Genomic DNA, 26,535 nt, shown 5'->3' on the forward strand with positions numbered 1-26,535 from the left:
TACAAGCAGCCAGTGACGTCACTGGCGCATGCGCTCTGAAGGAACGGCCGCTGGTGCCGTTCCTTCAGAGCCCTGTGCCGTGACCGTTGGCTCCCGCGCGTGTGCGCGGGAGTGACGTCACCGCGGCTCCGGCCAATCAGATGGCCGGATGCCGCAATCCTGGAAGACGGGCGACTGGACATGTCGCCCGTCATAGAGGTGAGCGGGCGGCACGGTGGGGGCTCGTTCTAAGGTAAGTATTTGATAATGAGCTAGTATGCGATGCATACTAGCTCATTATGTCTTTCTCTTTCAGGGTGAAAAAAAAACAAAAAAACTTTTTTTCGGTTTACAACCTCTTTAACTATAGGACAGAAAGTGAAAGGACATCTCCCATATAGGACACCGATGGCAAAAAACCTGATAGGTTTATAACCCTCCCTTACTCTATCCAAAATAAAAAAAAATGTCTTTATTTGCATGTTTCAGTGAACTAACCATAACACAGATCAATTCTATTATTATTTTTTAAATAGATCATATGGATTTTCGACTGGTCATATTTTCAATCAATATTTTCTATTATTTGCAAACTACAGAACCATACTGCATGTGGTGCATTGTTCAATATTTTAATCAATTATACTTTTCTTGTGTGTGATTGATTGTAAATAGGCCCATTACAAATTGCTATGTGTATGGTTACCCTATTTGAGTAACATTGGTCAGAAACCCAGATCAGAGTCTCTCCAGTCAAATATATTTGTAGCACCCTCTAGTGTAATTTGGGTCATGTAGAGTTTAACTGGCAGGCTCTGAGGGCTGGGTCTCTCTGAGGGCACCTCCCCTGGTTTCTGGAAAGTTCCAGAACTTAGTGGGCAGAGAGCTGGACATAGAAGCCTGAATATTTATGGAAGCTCCACCAACCCCTGGGTGAGGATGGCCCAGAAGTTGGGGGAGTTTTGCCCATAAATACTCAGGATCCTTACCAGTAGGGAAGCTGAGTCCAGGATCCAGAGGCCTGGAGGGGGACCCCTGTGTTGGGGGAGGGGTTCTGCCTCCAGGTAGAAGAGGTGCTCTGGCAGTGTATGTTTGGAGAGAGTTTGGGAAGAAGGAACCAGGGAGGGACTTTCACCCCCTTCAGTCTCATCTTGAGTGGTTGAGGCACCCTGACAAGAAACAGAGGAGACCTATTCAGCAGAAGGCCTGGGCAAAAGTCACCATCAGTGCTGCGGGATTAAAGGGACAGTGAGTTTTCACCCCCCCCCCAAAGTTTAAAAGGGAGATAGCAGCAGAGTGCAATATTCAGCTAGCCTGATTCCTTGCTTTGGAAAACTTTTAGTCTAAGCCAGGGTGCTGGCATTTTTCAGGAAACGGGAGAGTACCCGATTTCCAATTTGGGACTGTGTTATTCCGGAGGGAATGCAGTTTGGAGTTTTTTGCTAGAAGTGAGGAATATTCAAGGTGTCCTCAAATTTGTATATTTACCAAGTTCTGAGCATCCCATACCACCCTAACCCCATCCAAGTTATTTACCCCTAATAAATAGCAAAACAAAGCCCTCGGACTTGTTTATTGTCTACGGATGTTGTGGAGAATGCGTGTTGTCTGGCTGTGCACGACAAAGGGGGACCCAAAATTCAGTGGCCCTTTAGGGGGTAGTGCTACATCATTTAACCCTTCCATTACTCTATGTATCTGTTCTAGTAACTATCCTAGAAGGACTGTAAACCTAGCTTTAGTAGTATCATATGGTATATAGGAGCACTTTAAGGAGACACTGACACCTTGCCGATGCAGGGCAAAGTGACAGGGTCTCTTCAGAGAGCCCCTTCCAGCACCCCAATAATTACCTTGCTAGCTTTCCCTTGGAAGTGCCCGGAAGTGTGGGAAATGTGCCCACTCTCTGATTTTCTCTCATGTTTTTGATGATAATTATTTTTTCAGGTAAATTAAAACACAGTATTTTTACCTGTGTCATGTATATGATAAATGCTATGATTCCCCATAAAATCCTGCTTTACTTTCACAGATTAATATTTCTCTTTTGTTCATTGATGGACACAGCTTCTTAGGATTCTTGATGATTGGGTTGTACTACCCCCTACAGGAGTACGACACTAGGCAGAAAAAGTACTTGGCTACGCCTATGGACAGTCCCAGGAGGTATAATCCCCCTGTCTGCTATTGGTACTCAGTTTTTTTTTTTTTTCTGCCTAGTCATGAGTAAGTACCTAGTTCCTTGCTGGGATCTCTGGTCCTGGCAATTTTACCCCAGCTTGGCCAGGGAGCGCACACGCAACCACAGCCCTGCACTAGGTCAGCCACGACATAGCCCCACTTGACAGGGGCTGGCCTGCGAGTTAAATGCCTTGCAAGGTTGCATACACCAGGGTCTCGGTCAGCGTTGCAGTGTTCCTCCTGGCCGACAGCCCCCCATTTCATTGGCGAGGAGGTACTGTCTGGAGCGGTGCCTGCCTAGTACCCGGTATGGTGAGTAGCTGTCCCCACTCTCTCCCTGGAGGGTTTTAGGGTAGACACGTTCCCCTCCTTGGGACAGTGGGACCCCCTGGTTCCCCTCCTTCCCATTAGCCCCCCCCCTGTATTCTGTTGGTCCCTGTGGGTCATCTAGCCCCCCCATCCAATCACCCCCATCTGGGGTAGTGTGGTGGTCTGGGCTGGTTCTGGGGCTGGGGCATAGCGCTGCCATGGTGGTAGGGGCAGGGGGGGGTCGCTGTCGGCTGGTTGGGGGGGGACTGGGTCCCTGGGAGCCTTGTGGAGCTGCGCGGGGCAGCCATTTTGTTGTAGTCTGTATTAAGTCTATAACCGGCGGCATGCTACTAAGCCGTGGCCTTTACAGAGAAGCCTCTGGGCGGCGTTTTCGACTGTGGGTGCCCCTTCCTTTTCCTTGGTGCGAACTCCTGGGTCTCTCCTTTACCTGGACGCCACAGGTGGCGCAAGTGTTATCCTGGTGCAGCCAGTACCTTTTTGGTGGGGTGGTGAGTCTGGTGGGGTCCTTCCTTCCTTTGCTTCAGGATTGGGGGTTGCTCGGTTGCTGGTGAGCTGGTTGTGCTACCAGCGCAGTGAGGGTGTCCCTTAGCAGTGTTTGACACATTTTGTGGGGGTCCCCCTAATTACTGATGGAGTCTTTGGAGCACGTTTCCCCACCTGACCCCCTCTCAGAGGCTGCGGGGCCCAACCATCCATTGATGCACTGACAGCTGTCCTGGAGTTTGTGTCCCAGGTGCAGGTGGCTTTTGGGTGGCAGGCTAGCAAAAGCACCGCAGCTTCCCCTGCCTCATCTGTCTTCTCAGATTCTATAACTGATTTGGCCGCCATGGACGTGGCCCACCCTGCGGGGTCTGCGGCCACGCACCCTGATGACTTTTCTGATAGTAAGGATAAGTCCTCTACACCTGTGGCTGCGCACGAATAGGCACTGGTGGACGCACTGATTGTGTCTGTGCGTGAAACTTTAAAAATGGAGGATGCAGCTGAGGCGGAGGCGCCAGGCTCCTTTAACCTCCTATTGTGGCAGATTTGTCGCAAAAGAGTGGGAGTGTCCAAAACGTTCCTTTGTGGTTCCTAAACGCTTTGCGATGCTGTACCCCTTTGAGGAGTCTTTCCTTAAAAAGTGGACTGTTCCACCGGTTGACCCCCCTGTTTCCAAGTTGAATAAGGAGGCCGTGATTCCTGTTGATGAATCGCCAGCCTTTAGGGATCCAGCTGACAAAAAAGTGGAGGCTGTGTCCCGCAATATGTTCACTGTTGCAGGTTCTGCCCTTAGGCCAGTCTTCACCATTGCCCTCATGTCGCAAACTCTGCCCGAGTGGTCTAAACTTTTGCGCCGTGACCTGGAGGGTGAGCAGCTCCCCCTGCCTTTGCTGAACTGGCAGACTAGTTGGTCAAGGGGCTAAATCTGTGATGCCTCTTTGGATGTGGCTCCCCTGGTTTCTAGGCTGTCTGTTTCGGCAGGAACTCAGCGTATTTTGGTTTAAGTGTTGATCTGCAGATCAGACATCTAAAAAGGCTTTAACTGATGTACCCCTTCAGAGAGATTGCCTGTTTGGGGCTACCCTGGATGACATTAAGGGTCTCACAAGGGGAAGAGTACTCTTCTTCCACAGGCTGATAAGGGTAAGGAACCTCGTCGCAGACGTGTCCCGTCCTCCTTGGCTCACAAGAAGTTTTTTTCAACCCTCGGGGTCCACTGACAATAGTTCAAAACCAAAACCTTTCAAGTCCTCCTCGGGAGGTTCCAAGCGGCCTTGGTCAGGCAAGCTGAGAGCGGGATTCTCTAGACCCGTCGACAAGGCCCCTTCAGCATGGAGCTGCGCCCTCACCCATGCCTGGGGTGGGGGGACGTCTTTGCTGGTTTCCGGGCCCGTGGACTTCCTTGGTGCAAAACAAACGGGTCCACAAAGTTATACGGTCCAGCTACAAGATCGAGTTTCGTTCTTACCCTCCGGAAGGGTTCTTTCCTTCCAATTTGTGCCTGTCCCTGGACCGATTGCAAACTCTCTTTGGGGCGGTACAAGATCTGCTGCTTCAGGGTGTGATTGTCCAGGTTCTGGGCTCAGAACGGTTTCAGGGTTTTTATTCAAACCTGTTTACGGTCCCAAAGAAAGAGGGAAAGGTGCGTCCGATTCTGGATCTCAAGGTCCTGAACTGCTTTGTGCGGGTACAGAAGTTCAGGATGGAGTCCATTCACACATGGAGTCCATTCACATCAGGGCGATTTTCTTGCCCCTATAGACACCAAGGATGCTTACTTGCACATTCCAATCTGTGCCCGTCACCAGCGATTCCTCCACTTTGCTGTGGGAGAGGAGCAATATTAGTTTGTGGCGTTATACTTTGGTCTCGCCTCTGCTCCTCGGGTCTTCACAAAAGTGTTGGCCCCGATGCTGGCATTTTTTTTTTTATAGAAAATAAGTTTATTCATGCTGCAAAAATACAAATACAAAATGCAAAAACTCATTAACACGTGAGTTACACACTTGTGAAACACTAAAAGTGAAATAAGTGAAACAAAAATATACCTACACCATACAAAAGAAGAGGTACAATGATACAATATTGTGAACATCTCACTCAACGGCACCCCGCCCTGGTAATATATCATTTACATCCTAGCACCTAAGGCAATAGGCAAACAATCATATCCATATCCTGGCCCCCCACCTCCCCCCATCACTACAGAGACTTCAGAAAAAGGTAAAATCACAATAAACGTATACGTTACAAGTACGAGTATTCTCTAACCACCGACTCCAGATCTTTTCAAATTTCTTGTAACACCCCCTATGTTTATAAATCAACCGCTTATAACGAAGAGTAGAGTTAATCTCCACGATCCAATCCTGAAGGGTAGGGACAGACTCACGCATCCACAGTCTGGCTATAAGCTTGCGGGCACTAAAAATAGATTCCTGAAGAAAGGTAGTGAAAAATTTGTCAATGTCAGAATTAGGGAACAAACCTAACACACGGGGCAAAACATCCAACTGTAAGGGGGAGCCCATATGGTCATGCAAAAACTTGATAACCTGTGTCCAGTACAACTGAATATCCGGGCAAGACCAAATGAGGTGTATAAACGTACCCGGTTGTAGGGGGCAGCGAGGGCAGGAGGAGTTATATGACCGCCTATATTTCGAGATTCTGAGCGGAGTAAGATAAGCTCTATGCAAGGTGTACAGCTGAGTCACACGCTCCGAAAGTTTGGGCGAAGACAGCTTAGGGCCCACCAAAATATCATCCCAGTCCGTCTCATCCAGGGGACCCGCATCCACAGCCCAACGAGCCTGTATCCGGGTCACCTGGCGGTCGTCCTCAACACCACGCAATTCGGTGTATAAGGTAGAGATGAGACCCTCGTGTATGTCACCCAGCAGCACCTCCAGCAGAGGGATATCTTGTAGTACGGGAGGTTGTGTCGGGAATTGTGCATTTAATGCGTGGCGTAACTGTGCGTATTGGAAAAACATATGTGGGGGGAGATCATACTCCGCTTTAAGTGATTGAAAGGAGCGAACGCCTGAATCTCAAAGCACCTGGCCTAAGTACAGTATTCCCTTAGTTACCCACAGCTGACAATCAGGGATGGATAAAAGCTCTTGCAGGCCTGAATTATGCCACAAAGGGGTCTTAGTGTGTGCAGTTTAACTTTTTTGCCGCTATCGCCCAGATCTTCCGGTGATGGAGCAACAAATTATTCCTGTCCATCGCTCGGGGCGGAGGACCACATTTCCGCAGAAGTACCTTCATAGGGGTATAAGCAGCTTGAGGGGGACCATGACAGACTAAGGTTTGATATCTAGTAGCCTCCAATTTATTAAAATAAAAAAAATGGGAAAGTTGCAATGCAAGGTAATAAGATTGAAATCCAGTACAGCCACACCCCCCTTATCCGTGGGGGTTTTTAAGTGACGCCCATGTTAACTTATGGTGCTCGGGTCCCCAGACAAAAGAGTTCAGGATACGGTCAATAATTTTAAATAATTTCAGGGGGATTAGGACAGGGCAATGCCAAAAAACATAAAGAAATTTTGGTAACAAAATCATTTTGATAAGGTTCACCCTACCCATAAGTCCCAGCGGCAGCCTAGCCCATGTTTGAGTGCATTGTTTAAGCATGTCAATAAGGGGTTCAATATTATCTCGCACATAATCTGCAGGGGATTTGGTAATCGTAACCCCAAGATACCGAATCGCTGTAAAGGAAGGGAAGCAGAAACATTAGATGGTGGAGACGGGTCCAGTGGTAGTATTTGGGATTTAGACCAATTGATGCGCAGGCCTGAGTGGGATCCCAACTGTTCTATAGTACGCAGCGCGGAACATAAAGAGTCATCCGTGTCTTCCAAGTATAGAAGCATATCGTCCGCGTAAAGACCAATCTTTTCAATCAGATCCGAATGTCACAGTCCGTGGACGTCAGGGTGGCAACGAAGCTGGAAAGCCAGAGGCTCCACTGCCAACGCATAAAGCAAGGGTGATAGGGGGCACCCCTGTCTGGTACCCCGACCCAGGGGAAAGGAGTCTGTCCACCTGTTGACTGATACCCTGGCTACAGGTTTATAATAGAGTACCTGGACCCATCTAATAAATTCTGGACCAAATCCAAAGGCACGCAGGCATTCCTATAGATAATTCCACTCAACTGAGTCAAAAGCCTTGGCGACATCCAGCGCCACCAAGGCTCTAGTGCCAACCCTATCATGGGCTGCCTGCAAATTCATGTATAAATGGCAAATATTCATGGCAGTATTCTTACCTGGCATAAAGCCAGTTTGGCTGAAGCGCCAACTATTTGGCTAAAATTTTAATGTCTGCCTGTAGTAGGGAGATGGGACGGTAGGATTCTGGATATAAGGGGTCCTTACCAGGTTTTTGCAGAATAATAATATTGGCTTCTCTCATAGAGTCTGGCAGTCGGCCGGTGTGATGAACATAATTTAAAGGGAAAGGAGCGCCAGGAAACAAGGATTCAGAAAAATATGCATAAAAACCAAGGGGTAACCCGTCGGATCCGGGGGCTTTAACCATGGCCAGAGAGGCAATGGGAGTGGCAATTTCATCCCCAGATAAAGGGGCATCCAATTCTGCACGCTGAGCGTCGGACCGCTGGGGCAGGGGTATACTGTAAAGAAATTCTCGGGTGTCCTGGGCGGTAACAGACGACTGGGAAGTATATAAGTGAGCATAAAAGGAACAAAACGCAGCAGCCACCTGCGGCGGTTCAGATATGAGTCCCATCAGATCCCCGAAGCTGAACCACTACCGGAGGTTTAGTATCCTGGTGGGCCAGGTAGGCCAAAAGACTACCTGCCCGCTCTCCCTGTTCAAAAACCCTTTGTTTACTAAAAAAAAACCTTCTGTTTAGCTCTCTCATATAACATTTGGTCTACTAATCTTGTCTGGGATTTTAATGCAGAAACATTGTCAGGTGACGGGTCAACAGAACAGTTATTAGTCAGGGATGTCAAATGTGCTTGCGCAGCGGCCAGAGCAGTACCCAAGTATCGCTTAAATCGATTGATTCGGCGAGCCAGGGTGTCCAGAGTATGAAGTTTAAAGGCTTCCCACACCATCGCCACAGCCACTGAGCCATTGTTAACGGTGAAAAAATAGGACCACTCCCAGGCCAGACCCTCCTGGTCCTCTATAGCAAGGATGGAGACGCCAAGGACGAGGGAACGCCTGGGGGGCTATAAAAAAAAGGAGGCCCAGCAGAATGCATGGTCAGATAGGGAGCGGGGCTCAAATCCCGAATCTCGCAGCGTAGAGGGTAAAACATTTGAAACTATAATAAGATCTATACGTGACATCGTGGAGTGGGTGGCCGAGAAACACGAGTACAGACGTAAGTGGGGGTGCTGATAACGCCAGGCATTTGTCAGGGTGAAGTCCCTGAACAGACGGGTGAGGGGCTGAGACCCCCGGACCGCCGTAGAACTATTGCCGCACGGCTTTTTAAGGCAGAAACTAGGACTTGAATATTTCAAAAATTGCTTTTATTACAACACATAGTTAACATAACATATTGTGACAATGACAAAAACGCATGGAACAGTGTAAAAAAGAGAAAAGATATGGTCATAAATACGTCTTGACAGAGGAAGGTTGTCTGAGATGGCTGGAGAGGACCAGACGCGTTTCGGTTTTTCCTTTTTCAATAGCCAAAACTCAGACTAGGAAATGCAAGAGATGGTAATTAACACTCCACATTTGACATTCATCAGAGTACATTTTGTTGCAATAGTAAAAAGAGAAAACACATGTTTACATACAAGCGTTATCCATAGTATTTGTTTTGTCAATACGTAAAGACAAGGAAATCAATGGAGTGAAAAAATAAAATAACAGTAAATGCATACCTAGATGAGCTGTTCTCTGTAGATTGATTATGACTGACCATGTGGAGAATTAAAATCCTATCAGGAGTGTGGGCACTTAGTGCCAAAAGGCCGCCATTTCCAATATACTTGTTTGTAGATGTCTAATACGTTGGATTTGTTTGGAGAAATCACCCCAAAAGCTTGAGTTTGCTGAGTGAGAGACACAAGGAACAGTTGGGGGAACAAAATAGGAACCCCCACAGCGGAGTGGTCCCACAGTTTTCCGGTCCCCGATCACCACGAGGATCCCATAAGAGGGAAGGTCCGTAATGTGGGGTATCTATGTAAAAAAGTTGAAAAGAAGCGTGTTGCACTAAATAGGAACGGTTTCTACTGGAGATAAAAGAGTGTTACAAAAATGGTTGGTATTGGTTACCGTGGTAGTAGAAGAAGTAGTACTTGTCTTCTCATGAAAGACAGATGCTCAAGGATAGAGGGTTGCCTGGATCGGTAAATCCGACATTGCAGAAAACTAGGAAGTCTACCTCTACCATCGTACCTGGAAAGCGTACATTTCATGATGTGAGTCGATTGGAGTTCACCCATTCACCCTCGTTCCTTTTCGGTGGCTCGGATTTTGACCTTTCTTCAATGTTGAGCAGAAATTGGCCTTGAGTACCATCAAGGGCCAGCTATCGATCTTGGGGGTCTTCTTTCAGTGACCCCTGGCCACGCGTTGCCTGGTACGTTCCTTTTATTCAAGGGGTTCGACATCTGACTCCACCAGTCCAGTCTCCTCTACCGCCCTGCGATCTGAACTTGGTGCTTTCAGTTCTTCAGAAGCCACCCTTTGAAAATATTGGGGAGATTCCCCTGCTTACGCTGTCCCAGAAGGTGGCCTTTTTGGTGGCTATCACCTCTGCTCGCAGGGTGTCAGATTTGGTGGGGTTATCTTGTCACATACCTTACTTTGTGGTCCGCAGAGATAAGGTGGTTCTTCGCCCCCGTCTGTCATCCCTTCCTAAAGTAGTCTCTGATTTCTATTTGAATGAAGACATTGTGTTGCTTTCCCTGTGTCTCAGGCCTAAACATCCTATGGAAATTGCCTTGCATGCCCTGGATGTGGTTCGGGCATTTTGGGTGTACCTGGCAGCTACGGAGTCTTTTACCACTGTAGCTTCCTCTAACCTCTATCTGGAGAATTGACTGCTCAGGCACAACATGTATGCACTAGGGATAAGTGAAATAGGAATTTTCAATTTTGACAAAATCACTCCACTCCTCTCTAAGTTAAAGCAAATCTCCTCAGCTGCCTATTTTGGGTCCTGCCAATTGACAGCCCCTAATAATGTTACTCCTGCCCATGTGTAAAATGCATTATCTGCTTCACCTGGCTCTATTCTTGATATCTGTGTACACAAATCGCAGGAATTTATTTATTTTTTTCAAAATGGCACTTTAGCTTCATCTTGGAATATATATAGTATAGTTTGGGATATATAGTTGACTTTAAAAGCCTTATCTGCCAGTATTTTGACTCAGGGAATCAAAACTACACCTACAGTTGACGATTTACATAAGAGCATCTGATGGAAGCAGAGAAGTCACAGTGAAGTCATAAATTCTTATCATTTTAGTTCCAAAATATGCTGGTTATAGACAGATCTAAATGTGGGTCGGTTCAGCAGGGGCCAGACAAATTTTGATCCATGTGTGGCCATCCCTGTTCGACAAAAGTCAAATGGACAAGCTGGAAAACTTTTGTCCATCAGTGGCTGCACCAGCTGATAAATGAAATGAAAAACGACAGCCCACTGTCAGAATGCAATGTCCTAGTGGGGGTAAATCCTCCACTCACCTTGTTTGTGAACAAAAAAAATGAACCATCTCTGGCCAGCTTTAGTGACTGTAAGTAGTTAGAATAGAAGGTCTGCATGACAGGAGGGCCGCCAAAGCCCAATTCCGTTTAACCAATTTAAGTTGATATCTTGCTTTTAGTGTGTATACTATTGTAATTTTTTTTTTTTTTTGCAGCACAAGTTTAAAATATACAGAAACATCTAGAGTCAGTGGAGAGCGGCTCTTACTGGTTTGTGATGTGGCTTTAGGGAAAACAAAAGATGTCGGTAAGAGAGATTACAGCATCGCTGAGCCACCTGAAGGCTTCCACAGTTTACATGGTGTTCGAAGCGATGTGTGGAAGAATTCTCAGTTTATTGTAAGTTATGTTTTTATTGCTGATAATCACTGTGTTATTTTTGCTCGCTGACATAGAAGCATCTTGTAGCTGACTGTGGTCTCCAATCAGAGGCTAAACAGACCATTTCACCTTTATCCCCCCCCACCTTGCTCGACAAAGTACTTATCTTATTCACAGAACCAGTGATATGTGTCCCTGCACAGCCTTTGCAAAGAAAGCCTCCAACCAGCTCGTCTTTGAAACTGGAGGTAATTACCATCAACTGTAAGGCCGGCTATAGACGGAGCGATTTTCTTTCCTGCAAACACAGGTTGCCGGAAAAATAATCACTTGATTCCCATATAAACAGTCCACGTTGAGGAGAAAATCCCTCCCATGGAGTCATTGTATTCTACCGGCAGGGATGGCTTCCCCTCTATAACAGCCGATCGCAATAATCGCATGTAATTCCGGCAGGCTGGTTGTACTCTAGTTAATCGATCGTACATTCAGCCTGCCCATACATGGTTTGAACCATCTATGGCTGGCTTAAGTTTGTGTACAGAGACAGGAAAAGTGCTGGTTAGCAGGTGGCATGTTTGCCCCTGACATGAGCTGCATGCGCCACTCAGCTTGTATTGCTGACACGGTCCATGTGTGTCAGGGTGACTTACTTCTGCGCATGCGTTGAAGTGATGTTATGCCGCACTGGCCGATGAAGGCAGCCAAAGACTGGCACTCCGCATAAGTTGCAAGTGCCAGCAAGGGATGGGACTCGTTAAAGGAAAGGTAAGTTTAATACTTTAATGCTGGACCCATGTCTGTTCATTTTATGCATTCCTTTTTTTTCAAATTTTAAAGATTTTTTATTGCGGATTAAATTGAGGAATGCAGATTACAGGTATATACTCACATACTAAACTGAAGAAATGTAAAGAATTCAATGGGTGAAAATTTAAATTGTACAGAATCGGTAACCAAAACTGCCCCACAAGGAGAAGAGATCGTAATAAAAATCAGCTACAAAATGAGCTAAAAACAGTAATGAGACCAGGAGGAATTACCCATCAGAGCTAACCTGTTGCTATGCTATGAGGCAAACACAACACGTAAAAAAAACAAAAAAACTAAATAATACCTCGTAGTAATGTGAATGGGTATTGCCTAATTGCAACAATTACCTGAATCAAGCTAGAAAAGAGAACTAGGAAGATGAGAAAGGAAGGGGAAAAAGAAGTATAGAGTGGAGGCGAAGAAAAAAAAAAAGGGGGGGGGAGGGAGGGGAGGGTGTTGGAGTAGGGGTATTAAAACACAGATTTGTTCTGGAGGGGTCAATTCAATGTAAATTGTGTTAACTCCATCAATCTGCAGAAGTTACTTCAATGAGAGCCTTCCCATCTTCAGAAACCATAAACATCTTCCACAATGTCCAGGTGTACACATAGGCCTTTTAGTTCTGCCGGGCAGTCAAAATCAGGTCTTCCATCTTGTTTAGTTCCTTCACCCTCCTCAACCACATACCAATTGTTGGAGGTTGAGTCTGTTTCCAGGTAAGAGGAATGCAAGACTTGGCTGCATTCAGAAGGTTACAGATAATCGATTTCTTGTAAACCTTGGCGGGGATCGTGGAGGTGGGTAACAGGAAGAACACTGGATCTTCAGGAATTTTGCGATCAGTACATTTTTGAATAATCGAGCAGACCTCTTTCCAGAAACCGCCCAACTTAGCACAGGACCAGAAGATATGAAGCAACATTCCACGCTCCTCCTGGCATTGCCAACAAAGAGTGGAGGTAGAAGAAAAGTATTTATGCAGGAGGGCGGAGTTGCGATACCACCGGGTGAGAATCTTGTACTTTCGTACTGATTGAGGATTTTGATGCAAATCGGATTATATTGGAACACTGTGTCTTTGAAAATGTTGTACTTCGGTCTGATTCCCATTTTGCCAGATATGGAGGCAGAAAGTCATCCTGAGGAGTGACAAGAAGGTGTACATTGCTGAAAGGGAATGTGGAAGCATGCCACTTTGAGAACCGTACTCTTCCTATGTATTCAAACTGCGGCGAAAATTGTCGGGAGCAGGGAGGGTCTGTAGGAAGTGATGTAATTGTGAGGCTTTCCAGTTATCAAAGGGGTCACTCTGATCTGTCAAGGTTCGTAATGTGGGCCAAGTCCCAGATGTCACAAAATGAGAGGCTTGATAGCAATCTGAACCAATCATTGGGTTAAGAGGCCCCGCCCGGAGACCCGGAGTGAATTGGGGGTTACTCAGTATAGGCGATAGAGGGGACTCCGTAGAGGATCAATTGCCTGTAAAGAGTTGGAAGCAGATACAGGTTGTTTTCCCTATAAGAGGGTGTTTTTTAAGAGGTGGTGGAAGATCCTTGAAACACCAGGGAGCCCTATGTGAGTAGCTTGGTAATATTTGGAAAGGTCGGGTATGGCAAGGCCCCCCGTATTGCTTTGGTAGGGATAGTAGGGACCTACTAATCATAGGGTGTTTATGAGCCTATATAAACTGGGTGAAAATGGCACGGGCCTTCATGAAATAAATCTTAGGAATAGCTATAGGTAGGGCCTGAAAAAGATATAGGAACTTGGGAAGGATACTCATTTTTATGATGTTGCATCTTCCAAACCAGGAATACAGTCCAGTGTTCCATGTATCAAAGAGATCTTGTACTTTGCGTAAAAGGAGGGGAAGTTGAGATCATAGGTGCGGGAGAGGTCAGCAGGGATAAAGGTCCCAAAATATTTCAAGGCTCGATCTGTCCATTTCAATTTTAAAGTTAGGTTGCAATGTCTTAAGCAGAGAAGGAGGTACGTTCAGTCCCATAGCCTCTGACTAAGAAAGGTTGATCTTAAGGTAAGATAAAGATCTGTATATTTTGAGTTCTTTGAGCAGGTTTGGGAGAGAGATTAACGGATTAATCAGAGAGAAAAGTAGATCTTCAGCATAGGCCGAGACCTTGTGGTGGGTCTTTCCAACACAGAGCCCCTGAATGTTAGGATTCAGCCGGACAGTGCACAGAAAGGGCACTAAAGAAAGCCTAAAAAGCAGAGGCGAAGGTGGACAACCCTGCCTAGTCCCATTCGTGACCGTGAGGGAGGATGACGGTTGTCGTGGAAATTATTGGATTTTGGAGCATAGAAATTCGCTCGGAGCACTGAAAACTTTGCTGCGCTGAAAAGCTCACCTGTGGATATTAATACGTGCCAAACGCCATTAATCCCTTGTACTGAAAAGTACAATATACAGCTCTTTTGTATATGGTTAACCCATCGCATTTGGCGACAAGAAAGGACCAGACACGCTGGGTCTTATTGATGCCATCTGAAGGGTCTCTCTGTGTGTGTGTTTCTCCACAGAGCAGAGATTTACAGCAAGTGAACAAAAGGAAGGGGGTGGCTTCAAGACCACCAATCAGACTAGAGATGCACTATTAATTGTTTTGGGATCGCAATCTCGATTCACCCTCCTATACGATCTCCATCCTGAATAACGGCCATTCTGGGGGCGGGGTAATATATATTATATATAATAATAATAATAAATGAAATTATTGTTTTCATTATATTTACTATATTATATATGAATTAATGTAATAAATACTACAATACAAATAATAATTGAATTTATTAGTATATTAATTCACAAGTCAAACTGCTGAAAAGGCAGTGTTATGTGCAGAAAATGTAATCCCTAGAAAATAAATAATTAAATGTATATTATAATGAATGAGATATAGATTTTATATATATATATATATATATAATATTTTTTTTTTTCATTCAAAATGATAATGAATTTTCATTATAGTATTTTATTATATTCATATATATATATATATATAATATATATATATATATATATATATACTGTATATATGAATTAATATAATAAATAATCTAATGAGAATAATCATTTCATTATTATTATATTATATACACACGCACACAAGTTTCTCCCACTTTTATTCATTTATTTATTTTTTTTGAAGTGTCACATTACAAAATGATGCTTCAATCAAGTTAATGTACAATGATATGCAGTGAAGTGTGCTGTGACTGTGTTGCATAAAATGCAGAATATCTTTTCTTTTTTTTTTTACACAAAAGCACCACAACCTACTTCATCGCATTGTTATGGTGGGTACAGGCCAGAGCATAAATAAAGTCTGGGTGCCATTGCGTTAGGCCTGCAGTGCACCATTTACGGACCGCCCACTGTGTATTTACATCGGTACTTTGGCGTTAATTACCGGGGTTATGGCAGTAGATAGCTGCCATAACCCCAGTATTTTTTTAAACGGCGGGCGGTCCGCTTTAACATAAGTTTGGTCCCAGGATTTTGGGAATTGTGAGAGAATCCTGATCTTCATTCTAAGCCCAAAAATCGTGATTCTCATTTTTGACAGAATCGTGCAGCTCTATCACAGACATGTATACATTCAAAAGTACAATAGAAAAGTTGAGTAAATGCTTGTGTATAAACATGGCCGTGTGCAGAGACTCCCAACTGCCAGGTGGACAAAGAAACCTGGCCACATGGTTTCCTATTGACTCGGCCAGGCTAATTCACAAGCATGGACTCATCATAACCTGTTAAGAGTGGATACTCTAGAATATAGTTCATAAAAAACATTTGATAGTGATCATGCTATTGTTCCAGTGAATGGGACTTTATTATATCTGCAAAAGACAATAGCAGCAGCATTTTAGTCATATGGATCAAATATGACAGAAAGGTGCCAGCCATTAATCCTGGTAAAGGGCAGATATTATTGAAATGATAAGAATTCCACATCACAAACTTATCTCCACAGTGAATACCAGGGCCCCGGATGGCTGATATATATTTTTGTGATGGAGTTCTCCTTGCGCTGCCATAGATCAGGCTACAAGTAGCGTGCAATCCCATCTAATGGAAGATTTCCACATCTACAGGTCTCTCCTCAATGGCAGTTAAAGCAATATTCACTGCGCATAGCGATTACCTGTAAACTGACACTGGGAGACATAATAGAAATTTAACCGGTTGCCGACTGCCGCACGACTATATACTGCGGCGGTCAGCCCCGGCCAGGCAGAGTGACGTATGGATACGTCACTCGCCTGTCAGTGACTTGCGAGCCAATTGCGGGCGGGCGCGCGCCCGCCGCGGCTCGTTCACAGACAAGTCAGTGCGTGTAACTCGATGTCCGCCGGTCACACTACGATCGCTCCGGTGAAGAGAGAAAGGCGGAGCGGCTTATGTAAACAAGCCGCCCGTCATTCTCCCTGGTGTAAAAATGAAGATCAGACGGTTCTACTATGTAGGACCGTTGATCTTTGTTTTTACACCAATAGCAATGTCCCTGCACAGTTAGAATCACGCCCCTAGGACACACTTAACCCCTCCCTGTCCAATAAAGTTAACCCCTTCCCTGCCAGTGTCATTTTTGCAGTGACAGTGCATATGTATAGCACTGATTACTGCAGTAATGTCACTGGTACCCCCAAAAGTGTCAAAAATGTCAGTCAAGGGTCCGATCTGTCCACCGCAATGTCGCAGTACCGAAAAAAAATCGCAGATCGCCGCCATTACGCGTTAAAAAAAAACCACCAAAAATGACAAAAATCTTTCCCTTTGTTAGTAAACGCAATAACTTTTGCGCAAACCAATCAAAATACGCTTTTTTTTGATTTTTACATTTTTTTTGGGGGAATTTCATATAAAAAAATTAGAAAAATATTGTTATTTTTGCAAAAGTGACGCTCTTTTTTTGTTTATAGCGCATGATCAAAAAATCGAACAGGTGATCAAATACCACCAAAAGAAAGCTCTGTTTGTGGGAAAAAAAGGGACGTCAAATTCGTTTAGGTACAGCGTCGCACGACCGCGCAATTGTCTGTTAAAGTCTCGCAGTAAAAAATCACAAAAAAACCCCTGGTCTTTTAGCAGCCAAATCCTCCGGGGCTTAAGTGGTTAACTAAAAATACATCCTAAAGAAACGTCCACATAAATATTAATAACATTTTCACAACACAGGACACCCTTCACCTTAACCTGAGCTGTTGGCGAAGAGTAAATGTTCGAGATCCAGTGGAGCATATTATCCCCTAAGCCAATATGTTTCAGGACTGAAAACATGAACCGCCAATTAACCCTATCAAACGCTTTTTCTGTGTTCGTTCCCAGGAATACACATGGAGTGTGGGATTTGCAGGCTACGTGTATTAAATTAAGGACTTTATGGGTGTTGTCTCTTGCTTCCTGTGTCAGGATAAATCCCACTTGGTCCAAATGTACCAAGGAGGGTAGATGTTGTTGGAAACTTGAGGCGAGTATCTTGGTAAAGAACTTCGAAACGGCATTCAGTAAGGAGATTGGCCTATAACTACGGCATTGCATTGGGTCTTTCCCTTCTTTAGGTATGACAGAGATGGTAGCATTCAGAGATTCCGAATGGAATAAAGTTGCGTCTCCTAGTGTTTTTAGCATTGTGACCAAGAATGGTCCCAGTGCAGGCGATGGAAGTTTATAATATTGTATCTTAAAGCCATCTGGCCCCAGAGCCTTACCAATCTTGACTAAACCAACTGCTGTTTGCAGTTCCTCTAACGTGATGGGTGTTTCCAGCTCTTGTCGCACCGGGGACGGAAGACGTGGCATGGCAGATGACGCTAAAAAATAATTTATTCCAGGTTGGGATAGAGAGTCAATATTTAGGTTGTAGAGAGAGGCATAAAAGTCACAGAATGTCTGGGAAATTTGTTTGGGAAGAGTGGCTTTCCCCCTTTCCGAGCAGTGGATTTGCGGAACATATGTGGTTACATGATGGTCACGTAAGGATCTAGCCAAAAGCCTGCCACATTTGTTGCCGAATTCAAAGAAATGCTTCCTCCCTTTCTGTAAAGCCACCTTAGCTTTGTAGAGGAGGAGATCAGTGATCTTGCCACGAAGGCTCAGAACCTAACGTTCCTTGGCAGGAGAAGGGATATGCTTGTGTAGCGCTCCTAAGCACTGGATATCAGTGAGAAGGGAGGACAACTGCACCTCCCTCTCCTGTTTAACCCTGTCGTCGTGTTTGATTGGGGCCCCCCGAAACACCAACTTGTGAGCCTCCCAGATCACGCCAGGATTACAATCAGGGGTGTCGTTTGTCTGGAAATACCATGTTATCTCCTTCAGAACATACGCTAAAATGTCGGGGTCCTGAAGGAGACTCTCATTTAACCTCCAAGTCGTAGTGTTGGAATGTTGAGTATCCGAGAGATTGTATCTCAAGATAATCTGTTCCTGGTCTGACCAAGTGATCGATCCAATGGAGGATTCAACCACCGAATGTAGCTGGTTATGAGGGAGATCCTGGAGGGAATGAAGAGGAACCTGAAGAGGTGCCTACGTTGGGTATGAGAATAACATTTAGGTCGCCACCCAATATGTGCTGGCCCTCAGCAAAATCCAGCTTGTCTAGTGTGCTTCCAAGGAAGAGGTGCTGCTGTACTTAAAGGCCATAAATAGTGGCCAAGGTGACTTTGATACCGCCAATCGTGCCTTTAAGAAACCGAAAAAAGGGGGAGGGGGAGTAGGCGGAGAAAGAAAATGGAATAGAGGGGTGGGTTTGAGAAGGGTGAAAGGAGGGAGAGCAAAAGGGCCGATAAGGTGAAATGAAAAAAAAGAGAAGGGGAGGGTGCGAAGGTGGGTAAGATAGAAATAATAAAGGGGGGAAAGAGTCTTTCAGTAGGGATACAACTAAGGTAGCAGCCCCCTGGCTAGTGGAACATCACTATGGCACCGAGGAGAAAAAAAAAAAATAGCTACAGGGCTCTTGAGTGCAAGCCTAGGGGGGGGGGGGGGAGTGGTTAAACAGCCAAGGAGTAGGACCCCCGGCCCACCCCAACAACTAGTATGAATGGAGAGCTGCTTATTTGCTGAGACTAAGTAACCGAAAATAGATAACTTTCTTCAAAACCATGGTAAATCATAACCGTGAAAATTACGTAGTGTGAAGAGTCTAGTGACCTCAACTCAGCATTTCAGGAGACCAATAAAAGGAATATCAGGTCTACCCTTATAAAATTCTTTGCAAAACATAGTAGGGATTCCCCATTGGCATTAACTGCTAACATTTTAGGAAAAAAAAAAAATTTAGGGAAGATTTCTCTGAATCGCGTATTTCCCCCAGGTGCTCGGCAGCACAAGAGCAGGGATATCTGCAAAGAAAGCACAGCGTGTATCTGCTGGTCGTGTTGACATATGGCCCACTATTCCTTAGAAGAAAAAAAAAAAAAAAAGAAAAGGGATGAAAAGTGTCCCCTATACAATTCTACTGAGGGCAGTCATGTCATGCTCCAATTTCACCATCTGACCATCCCATGGGAAACCACAATCCAGAATAGGACACCAGAAATCTGTGCAATGGGTTGCAACTTCAATACCAGGCCATAAAGTTCCCTCCCAGCATAAAACACAAATTTACCCACAGAAAATGTATTGCTCTAAATAGGGTAACCACTATGGCGTGACCGACCAACGTCAGGTATGAGGGGGCGGAGCCTGCGTACCTGACGTTGTACTTTCCCTTTGTCCCCGCTGCATGTGTATCTGTCTGCATTGCGTGCACCGCTGAGTGCCGCTAAATGTGAGTACCTTTTACTATATCTAATAAAGACATTGGTATTCAGACGGAGAGCACTATATATGTCCTCTTTGTTTTATATATACACCGATTTCTGAGTTTGATTGGAGTTCATCCATCCCCACCTGAGTGATCTATGTTGGGCTGTCCGAGAGAGCTAGGAGAGGATAATCCCCAGGCTGCTACAGCTGATATATCCGATCTCTGAAGCTTTTATAGGTCTGTGGCTGAGGTGAGAGACCAATCTAGCCGGTGGTGGGATATATGCACAGCGGTGTTTGTGAAGAAATTTTTATGATTTACTACCTTGTTGGAAGTTTCTTCTTTTCACCTTTATTTGGACACTTATGGACTTTATTCTAGACTCTTTTGATATTTATTACACCATCAATATCACCTGTTTATTGATTAAGTATTTCTGGCGCAGCACTTTTATAGGTATTTGCATATTATTTGTGAGGTGTTACACAAATTGTGTTTGCAGCCGGATTATTGCACTGATATTTGTATACTTATTTGCACCAGTATTAATTTGCTGTTTCAATTGTTTATACCATATTTGTTTTTTTCACTAGTTGGTTGCGCTGATAATTTACTGATTATTTATTTAATGTGGACAGCCTTTCAGTTCCTGTATCTGTGTGATCATCTCCGCCCTATCTGCAGTCTGCAGTGGCTTCAACCCGTAGGTCTACGTCTGCTGCAACGTTTGCTTGGCTTTGCCAATTTTTATCGGAAATGTATTCGTAACTTCTCTTCTCTGGTCAAACCCCTGACTGATATGACCACCAAGGACTGCAACCCACAGAATCGGTCTCCGGATTTCATTAAAGCCTTTGAGTCTTTCAAGGCTGCCTTCATAGCTCCTGTGCTGGCACACCCTGATCCTATGTTACCCTTCATTCTTGAGGTTGATGCGTCTGAGACTGGAGTAGGCACCATTCTGTCCCAACCTCCTACCTCCGAGAGCGCTGTGCATCATTGTGGCTACTTTTCTAAGAAATTGTCTCCTGCAGAATGCAATTATGAGATTGGAGACAGAGAATTGCTAGCTATCATTTTAGCATCTCCTTGAGGCCGGTCCTCATTTTGACTGCCCATAAAAATCGAACATTCTTGTCGGAGGCTAAACGCTTATTTCCCAGAGGGGCACGATGGGCTCTTTTTCTGTCAAGCTTCAATTACATAGTCTCGTTCTTACCCGATACGAACAATGTAAGGGCTGATGCACTGTCACAACATTTTTCCTCCCCCTCCAAGATGGAGTCGGTTCCTACTCCTGTGATACCTCCAGATTGCAATCTAGCCACTTCGCACTAGTCTCACTTCACCTTTGGGTGACAGAATTGTTTGCTGCTCAGATCTGTTCTCCTGAAAAACCTTGTGAAAACTGCTTTGTTCCTAAGAATCTCCCCACTTCTTTGCTCCAGACATACCATTCTCCCAAGGCAGCTGGTCACCCTGGGAAAAATCAGCTCATCTGGTCTATTTCTCAACAGTTCTGGTGGCCTAGTCTCTGCGCTAATGTAACTGCCTTCGTAGCCGCTTGTTCCATGTGTGCTCAGAGTAAGACACCACGACACCTTCTAGTAGGCCTTCTACAACCTATACCTAATGGAGAGAGGCCCTTGACCCACTTGTCTATGGATTTTATTGTGGAGTTGCCTAACTCCAACGGGCAACACAATTCTTCTTATGGTGGTTGACTGGTTCTCAAAGATGTCTCATTGTATTCCACTTAAGAAGTTGCCTACATCCAAAGAACTGGCATCCATTTTTACTTGGGAGATTTTTCAATTACATGGGCTACCCAAGGTTTATCATCTTAGACAGGGATAGCCAGAGTTTTTGTCCAGGTTTTGGCAAGCTTTTTGTGCACAGTTGGGAATTCAGCTTTCCTTCTCCTCTGTGTATCACCCACAGTCCAGTGGAGCTAAAGAAAGAGCCAAGTAAGCCTTGGAGCAGTTCCTACCTTTCTATATTTCTGACCACTATAACAACTGGTCAGACCTCTTACCTTGGGTGGAGTTTGCTCACAATAGTGCAGTCAATGCAGCTTCCTGATTTGTCCCTGTTTATGGTGAATTATGGTTTTCAGCCATCCATGTTGTCTTACATATTTGTTCCTCAAAGAATTCCTGCGTTAGAGGAGCATCTCTGTGATCTTCGTTTCACTTGGGTGCAGGTCCAGGAGTCCTTGCGACGTGCCAGTGATAGAACATTGGGGAGGAAATTTTGGGACTTTATATGAGACTCATGACCAACAGTCTCCATCCCTGTATGCAATGAAGCAGGAAGTAAAAACAATGTGGGGCTTTATATGAGGTGCACTTCTCTGTTTGGCTCACCTCTCACCCACATTACCTTCATACACTCTTTCTCACTATTCTATATCGCAATACCAGTTATCACTTGTACTCAGGCACCTACACTTTTTCTCTGTGTAATATGTGGCACATAGGGAGCTTATCCTTTGCACCTTGCTTCTTTTTTCTTTTTAGGTGGTTTCTTGACGCTCTCACGGTTTTATACCTTTTCACTGCGGTCTTACTCATTTGGTGGTTATAATTCCCACTTTTCCTCTTTCCATTCCTTTGGTTTACCCACCTCCTATGAGGTTGTTATATGCATTGCTAGAAATACTACTTAGTAAATATGTGTAGCGCTAATCAATAAATGATATACAAGTGATAACAAATATCATACAAGAAATGAATGATATAAAGTGATATAAACACCATAGGAAAAGAAACAGTATTGAGAGGAACTACAAGTCCCAGCCTTTCTGGTTATAGTGTCCAAAAAGTAAATGAAAAAGTCCTCCAATAAAATATAGTCCCAATAATACTAAAGGATCCTTTAGTGAAGAAAAAAAGAAAAATAGATGAGTACCCAAAAAAGAATAAATGGAGCACACTTGAAAGGAACCACAAGTCCCAGTAATTGCAGAGTGACCGGTTGAACATCCAAAGGTGACACCCGTAACCAAAACGGATATATTTAAGGCAGCTTACCAGACCCTTATGGTCATCCAACTTAATGGATAGACCACATATCGCTTAGGAAGGGCGAATCAGATGGATCCCATGGAACACTTTTCGGAATGTATAAAGGCAAGCAGATGGAACTGAAGCAGATGTCATCAATGTGAAGCCAATCCTCATGATGTAATAAGTGTGGCCCATGCATACATAATCAAAAGAAGAGGAAGAAAGGCACATAGCGTGATACCGTACCAAATAACCGGCAATAGGGGCCCATAGATTTCTCCTCAAACCTTGTGCCCCTCTGAGGGGGGAGGGGTCGTTGAAGAGCAGGTACTTTCAGGGCTGGGGTCGCAGCAGCTCTCTTCTCTGTGCTGTGCTCAGGCTGCTCAGCTGTCAGTTAATTGTCAGCACCCATTGTTTCCTCAGTGGTTTACCTGGTTATCATTATCTGCTCATCAGTCCTGCCTACAGCCAGCTTCTTCTGGCTTTTTAGGTTGCCTTGTTCATTCCTTATTTGCCTTTGCCTTGTCAAGATATCCTGAGGGTCTCTGCTGAGTTCCTGCTACAGACTTTACCTGGCTGACGTCCCTTCTGGTTTCTGATCCCGACCTTCTGCTTTCAACTATGCTGATTTCTGGCCCCCTGATCAATGGTCCGTCTGATTTACCCATTTTGGCTTCTGAACCCTGGCTTATATTTTGACTACGTCTCTGATCTTTACAATTTTTTTTATTACATTAAAGGTGTAATTTTTACTGCATTTTCTGTCTGTCTGATTCATGGTTCCAGACAGTTACCATATTGTATCATATTTGTCTTGCTTTATAACATCAATATCCATCCTAAAACGAGGGGGGCACGCCCCCCCCCCCCTGGTCACCACCATGCTTCACTGTGGGTATGGTGTTCTTTTGGTGATGTGCAGTGTTGATTTTGCACCAAACATATCTTTTGGAATTATGGCCAAAAAGTTCAACCTTGGTTTCATCTGACCATAACACATTTTACCACATGCTTTTGGAAAAACTTTAGATGTGTTTTTGCACAATTTAGCCGGGCTTGGATGTCTTCGTAAGAAAAGGCTTAAGTCTTGCTGCTCTACCCCATAGCCCAGATGTATGAAGAAAACAGGAGATTGTTGTCACATGTACCACACAGTTAGTACTTGCCAGATATTTCTGCAGCTCCTTTAACCCCCTTAGCGGTATCCCAGAGCGTGACTCAGGGTGGATTTTTTATGCTAGGATTGGTATCCCCGAGTCACGCTCGGGGTAGATGTGCAGAGCCTGCAGCGGGGTTCCTTACCTTCTTCTGGCGATCCAGCGATGATCTCCCATTGCTGTGATCGCCAGCCGAGATCCCCGCCGCTCGTCCGTCGGTCTGATGACTTCCTGGTTCCGTTCCCTGCAGCAGCAACGGTGCATGGGAGCGGAACTGGGAGGGAAATTCAATTGTTGCACAAAACACAAACCCATAACATTTATAATATATATATATATATATATATATATATATATAGTACAGACTAGGGCTGCACGATATTGGAAAAAAAGTACATTGCGATATTTTTTTTCCCAACGATATATATTGCGATATTGAGAGGAAATCATGGAAGTATTGCAGCAGGGCAGCCTTCTTCTGATTGTAATTGCAGATTGCACCATACAGCCAGGGCAGGCCAGGGTTAATGTTATTGTAGGGATTGACAAGGACAGTGTGGATTAGGCACAGTCGGGACTCAGTGGTGGCAGGAGGTAGAAGAACACAGCCTGACATGACATTCGTCCAGTCCCACACGTCCTGACTGGACTCTTCACTCTGAACAGTTACAATACAAGCTTGTTTCCAGTTCTTCAGTGTCAGTGTGCTGGGGGGGGGGGAGCCGCTGATTGGTTACAGGGAGGAGCTGAGCTCCTCACTCTAGGATCATATTACCATCAGCTGGAGAACTAAGCTAGCTGCAGGCAGGCAGACTGAACGTGTGGGACGGATGTTGGCTCTGTTCTGCTACAAAGACTGTGAGTCATCCCGACTTCTCCCTGCCTAATGCCTATGCCTTACATCGTTATCTTCGGCGATGTGACAATCGTCCACGCCCACAGCACGATAGTCGATATCGCATCGACTATCGTTCAGCCGTAGTACAGACCAAAAGTTTGGACACACCTTCTCATTCAAAGAGTTTTCTTTATTTTCATGACTATGAAAATTGTAGAGTCACACTTCAAGAGGTAGTCGCCTGAAATGGTCTTCCAACAGTCTTGAAGGAGTTCCTAGAGATACTTAGCACTTGTTGGCCCTTTTGCATTCACTCTGCGATCCAGCTCACCCCAAACCATCTTGATTAGGTTCAGGTCCGGTGACTGTGGAGGCCAGGTCATCTGGCGCAGCACCCCATCACTCTCCTTCTTGGTCAAATAGCCCTTACACAGCCTGGAGGTGTGTTTGGGGTCATTGTCCTGTTGAAAAATTAATGGTCCAACTAAAAGCAAACCGGATAGAATAGCATGCCGCTGCAAGATGCTGTGGTAGCCATGCTGGTTCAGTATGCCTTCAATTTTGAATAAATCCCCAACAGTGTCACCAGCAAAGCCCCCCCACACCATCACACCTCCTCCTCCATGCTTCACGGTGGGAACCAGGCATGTAGAGTCCATCCGTTCACCTTTTCTGCGTCGCACAAAGACAAGGTGGTTGGAACCAAAGATCTCAAATTTGGACTCCTCAGACCAAAGCACAGATTTCCACTGGTCTAATGTCCATTCCTTGCGTTCTTTAGCCCAGACAAGTCTCTTCTGCTTGTTGCCTTTCTTTAGCAGTGGTTTCCTAGCAGATATTCTACCATGAAGGTCTGATTCACACAGTCTCCTCTTGACAGTTGTTCTAGAGATGTGTCTGCTGCTAGAACTTCGTGTGCCTTTGACCTGGTCTCTAATCTGAGCTGCTGTTAACCTGCGATTTCTGAGGCTGGTGACTGGGATGAACTTATCCTCCGCAGCAGAGTTGACTCTTGGTCTTCCTTTCCTGGGGCGGTCCCCATGTGAGCCAGTTTCTTTGTAGCGCTTGATGGTTTTTGTGACTGCACTTGGGGACACTTTCAAAGTTTTCCCAATTTTTCGGACTGACTGACCTTCATTTCTTAAAGTAATGATGGCCACTCGTTTTCCTGTACTTAGCTGCTTTTTTCTTGCCATAATACAAATTCTAACAGTCTATTCAGTAGGACAATCAGCTGTGTATCCACCTGACTTCTGCACAACACAACTGATGGTCCCAACCCCATTTATAAGGCAAGAAATCACACTTCTTAAACCTGACAGGGCACACCTGTGAAGTGAAAACCATTTCAGGTGACTACCTCTTGAAGTGTGACTCTACAATTTGAATGAGAAGGTGTGTCCAAACTTTTGGTCTGTACTGTATATATATATATATATATATATATATATATATATATATATATATATATATATATTTATAAAACGCATGAATTATAATCTAATCAATAATATAATTTTATTATATAATATAATAATATATTATAAAAATTATATTATTGATTAGATTATAATTCATGCGTTTTATATATATATATATATATATATATATATATATATATATATAAAACGCATGAATTATAATCTAATCAATAATATCATTTTTATAATATATTATTATATTATATAATAAAATTATATTATTGATTAGATTATAATTCATGCATTTGTGTTTCAAATTTATCACATCTGGGATGTCTACTAGAGTCTTGTTTTGGTCAGGTTTAAGTCAGTAATTACTAAGAATTGTAGGCCTATAATACATAATGCCAAATTTCCATGCAAAAAATTGTACCGCTTTTGGTACATAATTCCTGACATAACATACAGCCAGGTAGGTTAATGTTGCTGTAGGCCTCTTGG

The 26,535-nt window shown here is 44.5% G+C and overlaps 1 protein-coding gene across 1 annotated transcript in view; it reads left to right on the forward strand.

Moving 5' to 3' along the window:
• The window catches only part of PARP4 (poly(ADP-ribose) polymerase family member 4), a 351,198-nt gene that overhangs the window by 89,711 nt on the left and 234,952 nt on the right, over positions 1-26,535 (forward strand). The window contains exon 12 of the mRNA XM_082247633.1: positions 10,857-11,040. Within this exon, the coding sequence (XP_082103759.1) occupies positions 10,857-11,040 (184 nt within the window). The remainder of the gene's footprint in view (positions 1-10,856; positions 11,041-26,535) is intronic.

This window comes from Pelophylax lessonae (assembly GCF_965119305.1).
Source record: "Pelophylax lessonae genome assembly, chromosome: 2".
Taxonomy (NCBI): Eukaryota; Metazoa; Chordata; class Amphibia; order Anura; family Ranidae; genus Pelophylax; species Pelophylax lessonae.